Source organism: Tyto alba, unplaced genomic scaffold, assembly GCF_018691265.1.
Source record: "Tyto alba isolate M040663 unplaced genomic scaffold, T.alba_DEE_v4.0 Super-Scaffold_43, whole genome shotgun sequence".
NCBI lineage: Eukaryota > Metazoa > Chordata > Aves > Strigiformes > Tytonidae > Tyto > Tyto alba.
In genome coordinates, this window is record NW_024881319.1 from 111,526 (window position 1) to 124,343 (window position 12,818).

Sequence of the window (12,818 nt, forward strand, 5' to 3'; positions counted from 1 at the left end):
ACTTTTCCTGGATTTCATCTACAGGTAATGGAGAAAAATAAGTATCTCCAAACAGCCTTTCTGAATATACACTGTTAAATAGGATTTTCTGTATTCTGTATTTCTCCATTTACTTCAGAAGCAGCAAAGGAAAGCATCCATGTTTGAATAAATTTAGCACTTATAGTTCTATGAGAGACAATGAGAAAGGACTGTTGTATCTAGTTACTTACTGGTCTTTTCAGGGTCAGTGATTATTATGTAATATTATGTATTCTGTAAAATAATAAAAAAAAGACAGTGTATTGTATACAGGGAGGAACTCTAGGTTCAGAAGAAAAGTAACACTTTTATTTTGGAGATGAGTAGATTCACACTAGCTGATCAGGTGAAAAGACTGATTTTATAACACAGAATCAGGTCGGTCTATTGAGACTTGACATAATTAAAGAGCCTGTCTGGACATTTGCACCTACTGACAGAGATGGTTCAGTTTCTCTCCCATCCTAATGTGTTCCTTTTAAAATAAGCTGATGGAGACAGCAGATCATTTATGCATTCAGATTCAAATATGTATTTTCAGAAGCAGGTGAAGGGATTTGTGAGAACATGTACAGAAATTACATGCTGGGTATAGCCAATACCTATAGACAACACTGATATAGTCTGCATTAAAAAAAAAAAAAATAAGAACCTACTGAATGTCATATGCTCAGACAATAGGTTAAAGAAGCTGCACAAAAGCATAGTACAAGTACAGTGAGGTGCCTGGGAAGGTGAGTGTTTGGTAATAAAACAAACAAAGTCCTTTGCGATCAATTAATATTAATTGCAAGAATTAATGAATAATGCATTATTCAAGGATACATTACAATTATTAGATTTAACCCAGTTTCACATTGGAGAAGTGAGCTTTTAAAGACTTCCAGTTTGAAATATTTAGAAAAGGATCAGCAGTGTCTAATGGAAAGCTCTTGGGGGCCAGGGAGAGTAGAGAGAGGATGAAATAACTTCATAGTTTCTCTTGCCCATCCCTACCATCTTTACTTTAAAAGAGAAACTGCAACCAGACCAAAGGGGGGAAAGGATCTGGAGAATGCCTCTGACAGTACTGAGCGTGGCCAGAGTCTTCCAACAGCATGCCATTGACATCACAGTATTTCAGGAGCTGGATTGGTCTGAACAGACAGGCCAACGACTGAAGTTTGGGAGACCATTCAAAACTTCTTTATGGGTTCATTTTCCAAAGTCATGTGGTAATATGATCAGTTGCAGCCACCTTTGAACAAAAACAGGGCACAGGACGATGGTGTTCATTAATATTTCTAGTAGTATTTTAGTCATGAGTTATCTTTGGCAATAAGTCCACAGGATAAGAAAATAAGCCAAGTCAGGGAGCTCTGGATTATTGATGCTTACATTCTCTCTATTTATTGAATGCATTATTTCTGATGAAAACAGAAGAGCCTATTCAGAAATATGCAGTTTGAGGAACTTTGATATATAAATGTAAAAAGAATATGGAAATGATGAAATAAAACTCTTGTGCATAAAGTGGACATTATCCTTCTGCAAGCTGCCTAACAGAGAAAAACAGTACAAGAAACACTAATACTGATTATTTGCTAAATGTGTTTTCTGTGCTGTGATTGCTGCCAGGAACTGGCAATAAACGTCAAGGTCTGGACTTGATTCAGAATGCTCATGTCTTTCTTTCTATGTTTCTCTGTTATGCCCCTGAAGCTATTTTCCTTCACTGCTTCAGTAGAGGTGATCAGAAATTGTTATTGCTGATAGCTGATGTGGAGGAGAGAAGAGCTGGAGGTGAAGCTGTTCAGATGCTCCAAAAATGGAGTGCCTGCAGCAAAAAAATGAATTCTTGTGATGCATGAGTGGCCAAGATTTCTTTTTCCTTGATCCATCTTGTGTGTGTTGCTACCGTAATATAATCATAATAGCAGATCATAATAGCAGCTAATGAATCAGTCAAAATTAATCACCACAGAAACTTTTGAGAGAAATTAGGTCCCTTTCTGTTTCCAGATCCATAAATCCAGAGCACAGTTTCTAATTGTGTGCCAGTTTCTCAGTTCAAATAATTCGGCATTACTCTATGACCTGTAACCAGGACTACAACAGATAAGAATCTGACCTGTATCATTCCCCAGATCATAATCTTAAGTAATATCCTTTATATATGATGTTAGCTCAATCCTTGATTTTCATTAAAAAAGGTTATTAAAATGTAGTGAACTTTGAATTATCATTTCTAATAAATCACAATTTTACTGATTATACTGTCATTATTAAAATAATTGTGACCCTTTGTTGAAGTCACATTATACTGAACACTCAAAAATGTAAGCCTTGCATAACATGAATAATGATAGCATGACTAATAATGATACTTTGACTATTAATCAACTAAGTGAATTCAAAACATAGGAAGATTGATAGGAAAGTACCTGAATTAATTCTGTTATTCGCTGTAGAATTAAAAACGGTCATGAAAATAACTGCCATTAAAAACATGGTAATATAAACTGATGAAGACTGTAAAATTTTTTGGTCAAGAATGTCATAAAAAAAAATTAATTTGAAAAAGCACAGCATTTTGCAAAGTATGAAAGGGCTTGATTTGTTTTCAGAAATCTTTTCAAATGTTTCTCATCTCCCTTATTTGAGTGTGCTTTTCAGGTTTTTTCTTAGAGCAATCAAGAACGTGCAAACAATTGATTCTTATTTAATGCTACACTTAGAGTGTTTTCTACAACTGTGGAGTCAAGATGTAAACAAACAATGGGAGTTTACAGAGAGAGGTGTTCCTAAAAACGCAGAAAGCTTCTGCTGGCTGTCCCTGAACTTGGGATTCCTCTGCACACAGAGAACACTTTGAGGTTAAGAGAAACCTCTTAGTGACTCTGCAATGGCATTAACAAAAACATGCAGATTTTCAGTCCTCTGAGGAACTGAGCCTTTTCCTTTTGTTTTTGTGTATCGAGTGACATTTGACAAGCAGGAGCATTTACGGCAGGCACCACCTCTCCTCCAAGCGCTTCTCAAATGCCCCAGATGAAGACCTTGGAGACCATTAATTACAAAATTCATTTGTAGCTCCAGGCACAGAGCGACTTAAACAGAAATAGCTGAGACATAGGCAGTTGGAGAAGGGAGCTGGAGAGGTTTCTGTTCATACCACCGCCCTGAGGCCAGATCTGCATTGCCTAGCTCCTCCTGAAGGCCTCTGGTGATGATTTACACCATTCTCACCTCTGTCCCATCCTTCCTAAAAGAAACAATCATGACCTTTTCTCTTAATCCTACACATCCTCTCAAACAAGCGCTATCTCGGAGGGATACATCTTTCAGACAGGGACCTGTTGGCAGGGAAAGGTTTTCTGGGCAAAAGGCTATTGCAGCCACTGTGAGGTTTATCCCAGTGGCCATGTGAATGGGGACCATCGCCCCTGCCATGCCGTGAGGATGGCAACAGCCATCACTCACCATCTCAGTGAGTTAGTCTTTTCCCTTGAGTCAGGGCAGCAGGAATTAGTCATGCCCGAGGAGCAAGGGTCATGAGGCAGGGGGGAGGCCGGGGTTTGTGTGGAAGGTGGGAGCAGGGCAGCAAAGCTTTTGTGGCACAACGGGGCAGCACCAGGGCAAGGCAGGAAAAAGAAAGAAGAAGGAGGAAGTAACAAGTTTGGCAGCTCACTCTTTCTGGGTGTGCACTAGCAGGGGCATTTGGGAATTACCCTCTGGGATTGCAAATGCTGCCCCTTTTCAGTCATGCTACAATCTCCTCAAGGTTTCATCTGCACGGCTTCAATGACCTGATCTCAGTGGGCACCAACAGAATCCCTCCTGGAACAGCACGAAAATTTGGTACAATTTCCACAGGAGGACAAAGGGTTAAGGAAAGAGAGAAATGCGAACTAAAAGGCAGAGCCTCGAATCAGGACCCACCAAAACGTAACGTGTGAATGCAACAGTAGTTTGAAAAGCTCGTCAGAGGAATTAATATCAAGGATCACCTCTCTACTGCGTGCCAGGAGACGCTTTCAAGTACCACCAACCTAGCCAAACACATCACTCAGAATGTCCAATGCCTTTGTTTTTTTCAGATGAGAGTCCCGATCGCCACGTCCGCAAACAAGAACTGCAGCAACTGGAGAATGCAAACGACATCAACAAAGATCACTTTGAAAATGCAGCCACCCTCCCCCGCATTGCAGCACTAATGCAAACACTAGCATTAGTGAAAATTTAGATTTCACAGATTTGCTGACAGAATAAATGACAGCACTATCTCCTGACGTTCAGCCTTCCTTTCCCAGCCATACGTGCTGCCTATATATTCTGTCAAACAACAGAAAGCCACATTGAAAGGTAAACAGAATGAGAGGCAAGTAGTACATATGGTCTGCTGCACGATTTATTGTCCCACCACAAATTAGTAACTGTTGGGAAGCTGGCACTAAAAGAGTAGCCTCTCCCTCTTCATGGGGGTGAAAGGGCTGCCCCCCGAAGCTGTGGGTGGGGGGCTCTGTCTCCCCACCTTCAACCCCTACCCTGGCGGGGCCGCCTCCAGCCCTTGGCAGAGGGCCGGACCAGCGGGCTCGGGAGTTAGGGGTGCCTTTTCAGATGGGGCCTGGGCTGGGGGAACCAGGGGCAGTGGGGGCCATGGAGGGTGGACGTGCCGGTGTTTCAGGCGGGGGCTGCGGCTGCTGGTGTTGGTCCCAGCTGTCAGGGATGCCGGGGTGGCTGGTGGGGCTGACCGGGCGCAAGGGGTACCCGCCGGTTTCCAGCCGGTGTCCCCAAGGTGCAGGGGCATGTCTGTGGAGAGAGGAGGACGCTGAGGCACTCGGCTGCAGGATGGACACAGGGACTCCTCTCCAGAGCACGGCCCACGAGCAGCCATGCAAGGGAGCAGTGGGGGGAAAATCACTGACTCTTTGCTCTTACTCCGCTGCTTGCATCGCCTCCCTTGCTGAGGCAGAGGCGGGCAGTGAGCCACTGCTTCCTCCTGGAAACGCCGACTCCTGCACAGCCACTGCGTCGGTCTCTTGAAAAAGAAATGGGACAGCTGGGTCAGGTGGAACCGTTCCCCATCAGGGCGGTGGCACCTCCAGGAGGCAACGCTTCTCAAAGACATCGGTAAGGTTTAGATAAATAAATCTGCCTGCCGACATCTGCACAAGCCAGCTGTGAGCCGTGATGGTAAAACGGGGGCACCAGCTGCCCTTGGCACTTGGCTTGAGCCACAACTGGCAGCAGAGGCTCTGCCCCATCTCTGTGGCTCGCCAGCGCCTGCAAGGCGTGAGACCCAGCATCGCTGCTGCGAGGCTCTGCTCGACCCCTGCCTGCTGGGCAGGCGACGGCGTGTCTGGACACGGATCTAAGAGCTCCAGTTGACGAATCTCACGGCTAAGGCAGAGCGAAGTATACCCACCCTGTGTTCTCTCCAGCTCCTCTAGTATTTGCTAAATGACTTCTGATGGCTCCCGGAGTTTTTTCCTCCTTCAGCTCTTGGAGGAGCTTAACAGAACGTATTTGGTACGATTCCACATGAATAAATTGCAGAAAACCAGTGCACAGCCTGTGAGGTGAGCAGAGGACAGAATACTCACCCCTGGGATGCCAGCCAGACTCTTGCGCCGGATCCAGCCGAGGAGCTGGAAAAGTCCTCCCGTCGGGAACACCTGTAATTATTAATCACCCAGAGAAGCTCCCGTCATCTACACTGGCAGACGCGAATCGCAGGAGCGGTGAGGGGGTCACGCAAGGAGAGGGCACCCACGGGCAGGTCTCCGTCCTCCCACCTGCAGAGGCGCCCGGCCGGCTGACCTTTGGGCTGTGAGTGGGCAGCTCTGAAGGGGAGGGAAAAGCCAGGACGTACCCGTGCCATCTCCCGCAGTCGCCGACCCGGAACCCAGCTGCAAAGCTGCATCACCTTCTGCAAAGAAGCACAGGACAGAACGGCTCCGGTGACACAGTCCAGGATACTTCCTCAGATCGGAGTGGCAGCTCAGGAGCGCCGGGCAAAGACGGGATTACTCCACGGCACTCCTCTCTCCCCTCCGCTCAGGAGCTTGGTGCAAAGAGTTACCGTGTGCCTGCAGTGGCACCACGCTGGGACAAAATGAACCACGCGTGGAGCCGCTGGGAGAAAGGACTCCCTGGAGCTCGCACCAGCTCTGAAGTCAGCGCCAAGAAGCCCACTGGCTTGGCAGCGGCACCGGGAGGGAGCAGCTCAGGCTCCCAGGGGCCGCGCAAAGAGCTTCGCAAGGGAAAGCGCCCTGGGGCACGGCACTCAGCCCGACCCTTTCCCTCTCTGCTCTTCTGCACGTCTGCGCGTCGGCCGCAGAACGAGCAACTTGCATTTCACACGGAAAGAAAAAGTTAAAAGGTAGCTGCTCCTTCCAGGCCATGTGCAGCACCTCTAGGAGCAGATGGACCAACATACGGCCCCTCGGGGCTTTCTGACCGGGAGAGCTCACACACAGAGAGAGGAAGCCGGTGCTAAAGCACCGGAGGGAGAAAGTCATCCTCCACGCTTCCTGGGGAGAAGAGCCCTCTGGCCCGTGAAAGGCTGCACGAGCCGTCCCCCACTTACCTGTTCCCCACGCTTTCCACAGAGCCGTCCCGGCAGCCCTGGCATGCAGGGCCACCAGGAGCAGGAGGATGAGGAGGAGGCGGTGGGTGGGGACCATGGCCCTGTGCTTGCACCGTGCTGCTGCTGCTGCCGCTGCTGCCGCTGCTGCCGCTGCCGCTGCTGGTGCTGCAGTGGGGTCCGGGGGCTGAGCAATCCGTATTTGTGGCCGTCGTGACATGACAGGGCTCTGTGACCTCACAGCCCCACTGTGACCTCACAGCCGGGCCGAGGCTGCGTGGGAACGTCTCTCAGGGCGCTCGTGGAGAGCCGCTGGAGCGCAGGCGGGGGAGCTGCCCTCCCGGAGAGGGGAACACGTCCCCTCGGGCAGCTCCGTCCAAGGGCTGGGACACAGTCCCACCCGGGGCTGAGCCCACAGCTCTGCCCTGCTTTCCGGGCACTGTCACAGGGGCAGCGAGGAGCTCCCAGTCCCCCCGAAGAGGAGGAAACCGCAGGCAAGGGATTTCTGACCTCCTCGGGTGCTGTTACCAACAGCTCAGGATGATGCTGATGGAGCGAGGGATTTCAGTCTCGAGGCAAGTGCAAGATGCCCTCCCGGAGTCAGCTTCCAGGCTGGAGCCCCCTTTGGCACTAACCAGGCACTAACCAGGGCTAATGGGTCACTTTGGGTTTAGGGCAAAGATGAAGTTTTCACTTTTCCATTTCCTCTTCATGTGTAATTGAAGGGAATACTTTCTGTCAGGGTCCTCACAGAGCAAAGTCAATCGATAAAACAGGCAAAAATTCTCTTAAATTATTTGACATGCAAAAGGAAACCACGTGTGGCAGGTGCACCCACCTGCTGGAAATGGGGCTTCCTGGCTGCTGAAATATAGTGGCCATTGATTTTTTTTTTTTTTTTTTTGGTGCCCTTGTTCTCAGGGCTTTATGGGAATTGGGGCCCTCAGCCAATAAGGGCTGATTATTGACCACAGATCAGATTTGTCGAGGGTAGAAACGGAGCCCCCGGGGGAGCCATTTTGAGCTAGTCCCCCCTGGAGCAGCACAGCTGAGGTCGAGGACCGTCCCCTTGGGTCGGGACGCTGCCCAAGGAAACTCCTTGAGGTTCCCCCCTTGGGTCGGGATGCCGCCCGAAGAAATTCCCCACGGTTGAGAGCCCTCGCTTTTTAGGTGAGTGACCAAGCGCTTTGGATTGTCGTTAAATCCCAGGAGTTTGTGCAGCAATAGCTTTTCCTCTCCCTGACACTCAGATCTGCCCTTTGTGAATGATTGCCAGAGTGCCAACTGACTGTATTTAAATAAATTTTATTTTAATTGTTGTCTATCTCGAGAGCCCCCTCAACACCGCATGAGGAACACACGGTGGATATATGCTGCCTGACCAACTAAGACAAGTTCTGTTACTATAGGAGGTGCATTCTTGGCTTTCCCTGGAATCACAGTAGCTCATACTCCAGGATAGGCCTGATGAATTAGGAAATCTTTATCTGCAAGCTTATCTTATAGCATTGGGGAAACAATTGGAACAAATTAACAAAAGCGTACTGGGAGTTAGAGTAAAAGGACTGGACCATCCTACCTATCCTTTCAACCCGGGGGACTGGGTTTATGTTAAGAATTTTTCATGTGATCCGCTATAGGAGAAGTGGAATGGACCGTACCAGGTACTGCTGGCTACCTTCACTGCAATCAAGGTCAAAGAACAACCTGCTTGGATTCATTACTCCCGGATAAAGAAGGCTCCTAGTCAGCAACGGACATTTGAATCTTCAGGACCACTGAAGCTGAAAATATGACGTCAGAAGCTATGCAGGACATTGTTAAAATAAAGTTGTTGGTTACATGTTGTGTGAATAGATCTGAGACACTTGACGATAATCTGATTTTAAAATTAATCCAGGGCTTTGGGCAGATTCAGAATGTGTCATCAGTAACTGCCGGTTTACTGTTCCCTAAATCAGCACAAAATCCAGTCCCTCGGGAAATTCTTACTACTAACCTTACTGCTACATAGCAGCGTATGTGGCAAGGGAAAGTGAGCAGTCTCAAGTGAAACAATCAGGAAGGCAAATTTCAAAAGAGTAAACGGTACTACTGCGGACTGTAACATAACTAAATCCCCTACACCATGGACAAAGGAAATCACTTGCCGTCCTGTGAAAGATGAACATACAAATACACCATGGGGTTGTCAGCTTCCATCAATCTGGAAAGGGCCTCAGAAGTGAAAATGGGATCATATTGAGGACATAAAATGGTGCCTGAGATCTGAAGGACTGCTTGGATGGCCTGAAGACCCTCTACAAGTGCCAGTCAGATACGGGAATATAAACTTAAACAATATTCCAGGAGGTAAGGTAAACAGGAACTGGGACTGTAGAAAGATCTTTACTTGCAACTCTACAGATCCAGAAATACAGAGGCTCTAACGTGCGGCAAAGTTATTACGGCTGGGTTGTGCATGTAAAAACAGGACACCACCACTCAATGATACTTGGTCGTACCTGACTAACAGTAACCCCCGGCCTAACATAGCTTGTACTGTGGCTAGAGTAGAAAGCTTAGGTCCGATGGTATGGGTTAGTAGTGATGGAGAATGAACCACCCATGCTCCCCCTGGGGACAAATTAAAGAACGGACTCTAGGATTATTGACCCTATGTCCCCTGTGGAAACAAGCCCCCTTAAGGCCTAAATGGTGGTTACGAACAAAAAGGGAAGATACCTGGTGAAGACCTAGTCTGGGAGTTAGGGTAGGGTGGGTACTGGGATCCTTTTTTTTACCGGGCGTTTCAACACTGGAAAACAAGGTGGCTCTATATAGTCTAACCTTTCAGGCAGAGATCTTAGCTAATGCAACAGAGCAAGGCCTACAAGACCTAAATGCTCAATTACAAGCCACAAGTAAAATGACTGCAGAAGAGATTAGCTTTAGATTTTATACTTGTCAAAGAACATGGACTATGTGGTTATCTTGATCTAAGTAATGATACTTGTATTCACATTCCAGATGTGACACAGGATCTAGGGAATCAGATAGAGAAAATACAACAAGTTGCTCAACACAGTAGGGGAATTAGAGAAGGATTGGAGGGAAACTAAATAGTATTCTAAAAAAAGTTGGGATTCTCCTTGTCTGAATGGACAGCATCGTTGTTGCAAAACTTAATAGTAGTTCTCATAGTAATAGTAGCAGGAGGCGTTATGAGTGTTTGCACTAAAAACCTCACGGTAAGAATAGTACAACAAAGGTGGGCCAGTATAGTAGTGCAGCGGTACCAGGGATAGGAAATGTTGCAAAAGACTTTGCGACAAGAAAAGAAAAGGGAGGGAATGAGGAGGGAAGACTGAAGTACTGAGGCCTGAACAACAGGCCAGAACCAAAATTGACCTCTAGACGAATCTCAACACCCCACAATATAGTACCAGTCACAGGTAGTATTAGCCACATCTATAACGTATTATTAGTCTATCTTAATATATTTATCTAGAGAAGCTCTGTTGTAACTTCATTATGTAACAATAGCCGATCAACCGATCCTTCTTTATTTAGAGGCACGAGGTGAGGCCAGACATCAGATGCTATTGAGAAATATGTGGTTAAAGCCCAAATAGATACACAAGCCCCACCTTGGGTTCCTCCTTAAGCCCTGGCTGGGCTTTGGCTGAAATCCAACAGGGAGGTGACACCAGCTGTTTCCTCACTCGAAGTTTGAAACCTGTTTATTCAACACTATAAAAGCTGAACCCTCTTGCAGCGACTTTGGAGACCTCACCTACGAGTGGACACACTGCATAGGACCTCCCAGTTGCCGGGAAAGGCTCTCCAGACCCTCGCCGCAACCAGGGCTCCCCAGTGACTGCGGATCTGGATGATGGTTAAGTATTAGGGCAATTGGTGATGTATCTTTCTTAATTACTATCGCTGACTTTATGCAGTAATGATTAGGTGCATTACCTTGTCTTACTTTATTTTCTCGTCATATTATTTTAGGACTAAGGAGTATTAACTTGTTTATTCTCTTTGCTGCTTATAACTAGAGCGTAATAAGCTTACCATTCTGACTAAATGTATTACCTTATATTTTGCATTATTTTGCAGTAGATAGTAAAATAAGTCTATTGTTTCTGTTGGTATCTGAGTCCTTTCTGTCAATCCCGTCAACTGGCAAAACAGAAGCCATATGGAAAATTACAAATTGCCAGTAGCAGCAAGGTCTCTCTACAGGACTGCTGAATCTAATATTTTGTTTGTAGTTCTGCTCAGGAATCGGCCTAACGAAGGAAGAAGGTAGACCCTATCTATGACTAACAGGCTTGAGCCTGTCTGCTTACATCATTCAGGTACGCTCCTATCTAGGAAAAACAAGGTAATGGAAGAAGGACACTGAAGCCGGCCGAACTACCAGATGCAACTGGTTTTGTGGTCTCAGCTGTAAGGGAAAGGCCTCCTCAGAGCCTTCTCTTCTCCAGGCTGAACCACCCCAACCCTCTCGGATTGTCCTCCCAGCAGAGGTGGTCCATCCTCTGATCGTTTTTGTGGCCTCCTCTGGACCTCCTCCAGCCAGGTCCACGTCTTTCCCGTGCTCAGGACCCCAGAGCCGCCCACAGTACTGCTGCTGGGGTCTCACCACAGCGCAGCAGAGGGGCAAAATCCCCTCCCTCGAGCTGCTTTGGGTGCAGCCCGGGATACGGTTGGCTTTGCAGGTGGCGAGCACCCATTGCTGGCTCATCAGCAGTTCCCGCAGGTCCTCGGCAGGACTGCTCTCAATCCTTTTATCCCCCAGCCTGTAGCGATAGCGGGGCCTGCCCCCACCCAGGCGCAGGACCTCCCGCTTGGCCTTGTTGAGCCTCCGGAGGTTCCCATGGGCCCACTTCTCGAGCTTGTCCCGGTCCCTCTGGATGGCACCGCGTCCCTCAGGCGTGTCAATGGCACCAATCCGCTTGGTGTCATCTGCGAACTTGCTGAGGGTGCACTCGATCCCCCTGTCCATGTCACTGATGAAGATACTAAAGAGTACTGGTCCCAGTACAGACCCCTGAGGGACACCACTCGTCACCAGTCTCCATCCGGACCTTGAACCGTTGACCACTACCCTCTGACTGAGACCATCCAGCCAATTCCTCATCCACCGAACAGTCCTTCTGTCACGTGAAACGGTTAAGGCAGAAAATCTGAGTGATAACCAATTCACCACTATCAATCCGATCGGGTTCGATATATTAAACTGTTCCGATCTGGATACACTAATAGTGGACTGCACCTTCAGTCGGTTTGTGCTCACGAACCAGCACGGCCACTCTTTGGTCGTGTTCAGTGAGAAACCAAAACGACCGGCTACTTAAATGGTGCAGTTGTTTTAAGCGACAGATATAGAGGTTCTTATGATTGCCGGTGATAAATACACTCTCTGCAAAGCACGTGCAAATAAGAGTATATGCAAAGCGCGCAACAAAGTTAGAACAATACAGCCAGGCTATAAAAATGGAAAAGAGACTTTCTAGAAAGGTTTCTAAGTTCTTAAGTCTTACCCAAAGGTGTCCCTATGGGGGGGAAAGAGAGGCTCAGCCCGTCGACTGGTCCCAGAAGTTCACACGGTGGTGTCTTCTCCACCCCTTCCCCTTTCCCGGGCTATTTTTATACTATTTTTTACCTTCAAGGTGGAGTTTGAGTGACTCTAGGCATAAATACATTTATTAGGATTGGAGTAAAATTCTCTTGCCTGACATTTAAAGGTACAGATTACAAAAAATCACAGCGCAGACTCAAAGAGGGGTGGTCGCACCTTGGAGGCGGGTAGCCTTTGGGACGGAGGTGTGGTTTGGTCTTATAATGACCCTGTAATGAGCAAAGTTCGCACAAAGGACAGCACTGCATCAAAATCCGACAGGACGTTGGCTCAGGGTGGCCAGGGTGCAGCTTCTCAGTTCTGTGGTACCACCTTGTTCCTGTACTTGCTGTACCATCCCGGGGAGACACCGTGAGCTCTCCAGCCCGCTTGGCTCCCCGTGGTGCTTTGCAAGCAATGCTGTCCCGGGAATCGCAGATGACGTGGTGGATTCTGTGCATACCAGCTGCAGCTGCATTTTACACTCGACGCTTTTGGATTTTATACCTTTCCTTAATGTGTGAACAAGGCTGTATTGTGGTCATTTTAGGAATTATTCCACAGTAATGCAGGGTGAGCAGTGAGCATATACCGGCTTGCTAGCACCGCAACGACATAGTT

At 47.6% G+C, this 12,818-nt stretch overlaps 1 protein-coding gene across 5 annotated transcripts; it reads right to left on the reverse strand.

The window, feature by feature from the left end:
- Positions 1-4,490: 4,490 nt before the first annotated feature.
- On the reverse strand, positions 4,491-6,706 carry LOC122154674 (translation initiation factor IF-2-like). 5 transcript variants are annotated; one of them, XM_042805027.1, is made up of 6 exons: positions 6,593-6,706; positions 5,876-5,932; positions 5,607-5,678; positions 5,429-5,514; positions 4,929-5,041; positions 4,491-4,812 (listed from the first exon to the last, which is right to left on the reverse strand). In XM_042805027.1, exons 1-6 carry the CDS (start codon positions 6,635-6,637, stop codon positions 4,544-4,546), a joined length of 642 nt encoding a protein of 213 aa, XP_042660961.1. In that variant the 5' UTR covers positions 6,638-6,706; the 3' UTR covers positions 4,491-4,543. The 5 variants fall into 5 exon arrangements, with proteins under 5 accessions (XP_042660961.1, XP_042660963.1, XP_042660964.1 ...); XM_042805029.1 differs by lacking the exon at positions 5,429-5,514 and having other exon boundaries at positions 4,942-5,041; XM_042805030.1 differs by lacking the exon at positions 5,429-5,514.
- Positions 6,707-12,818: the final 6,112 nt, after the last annotated feature.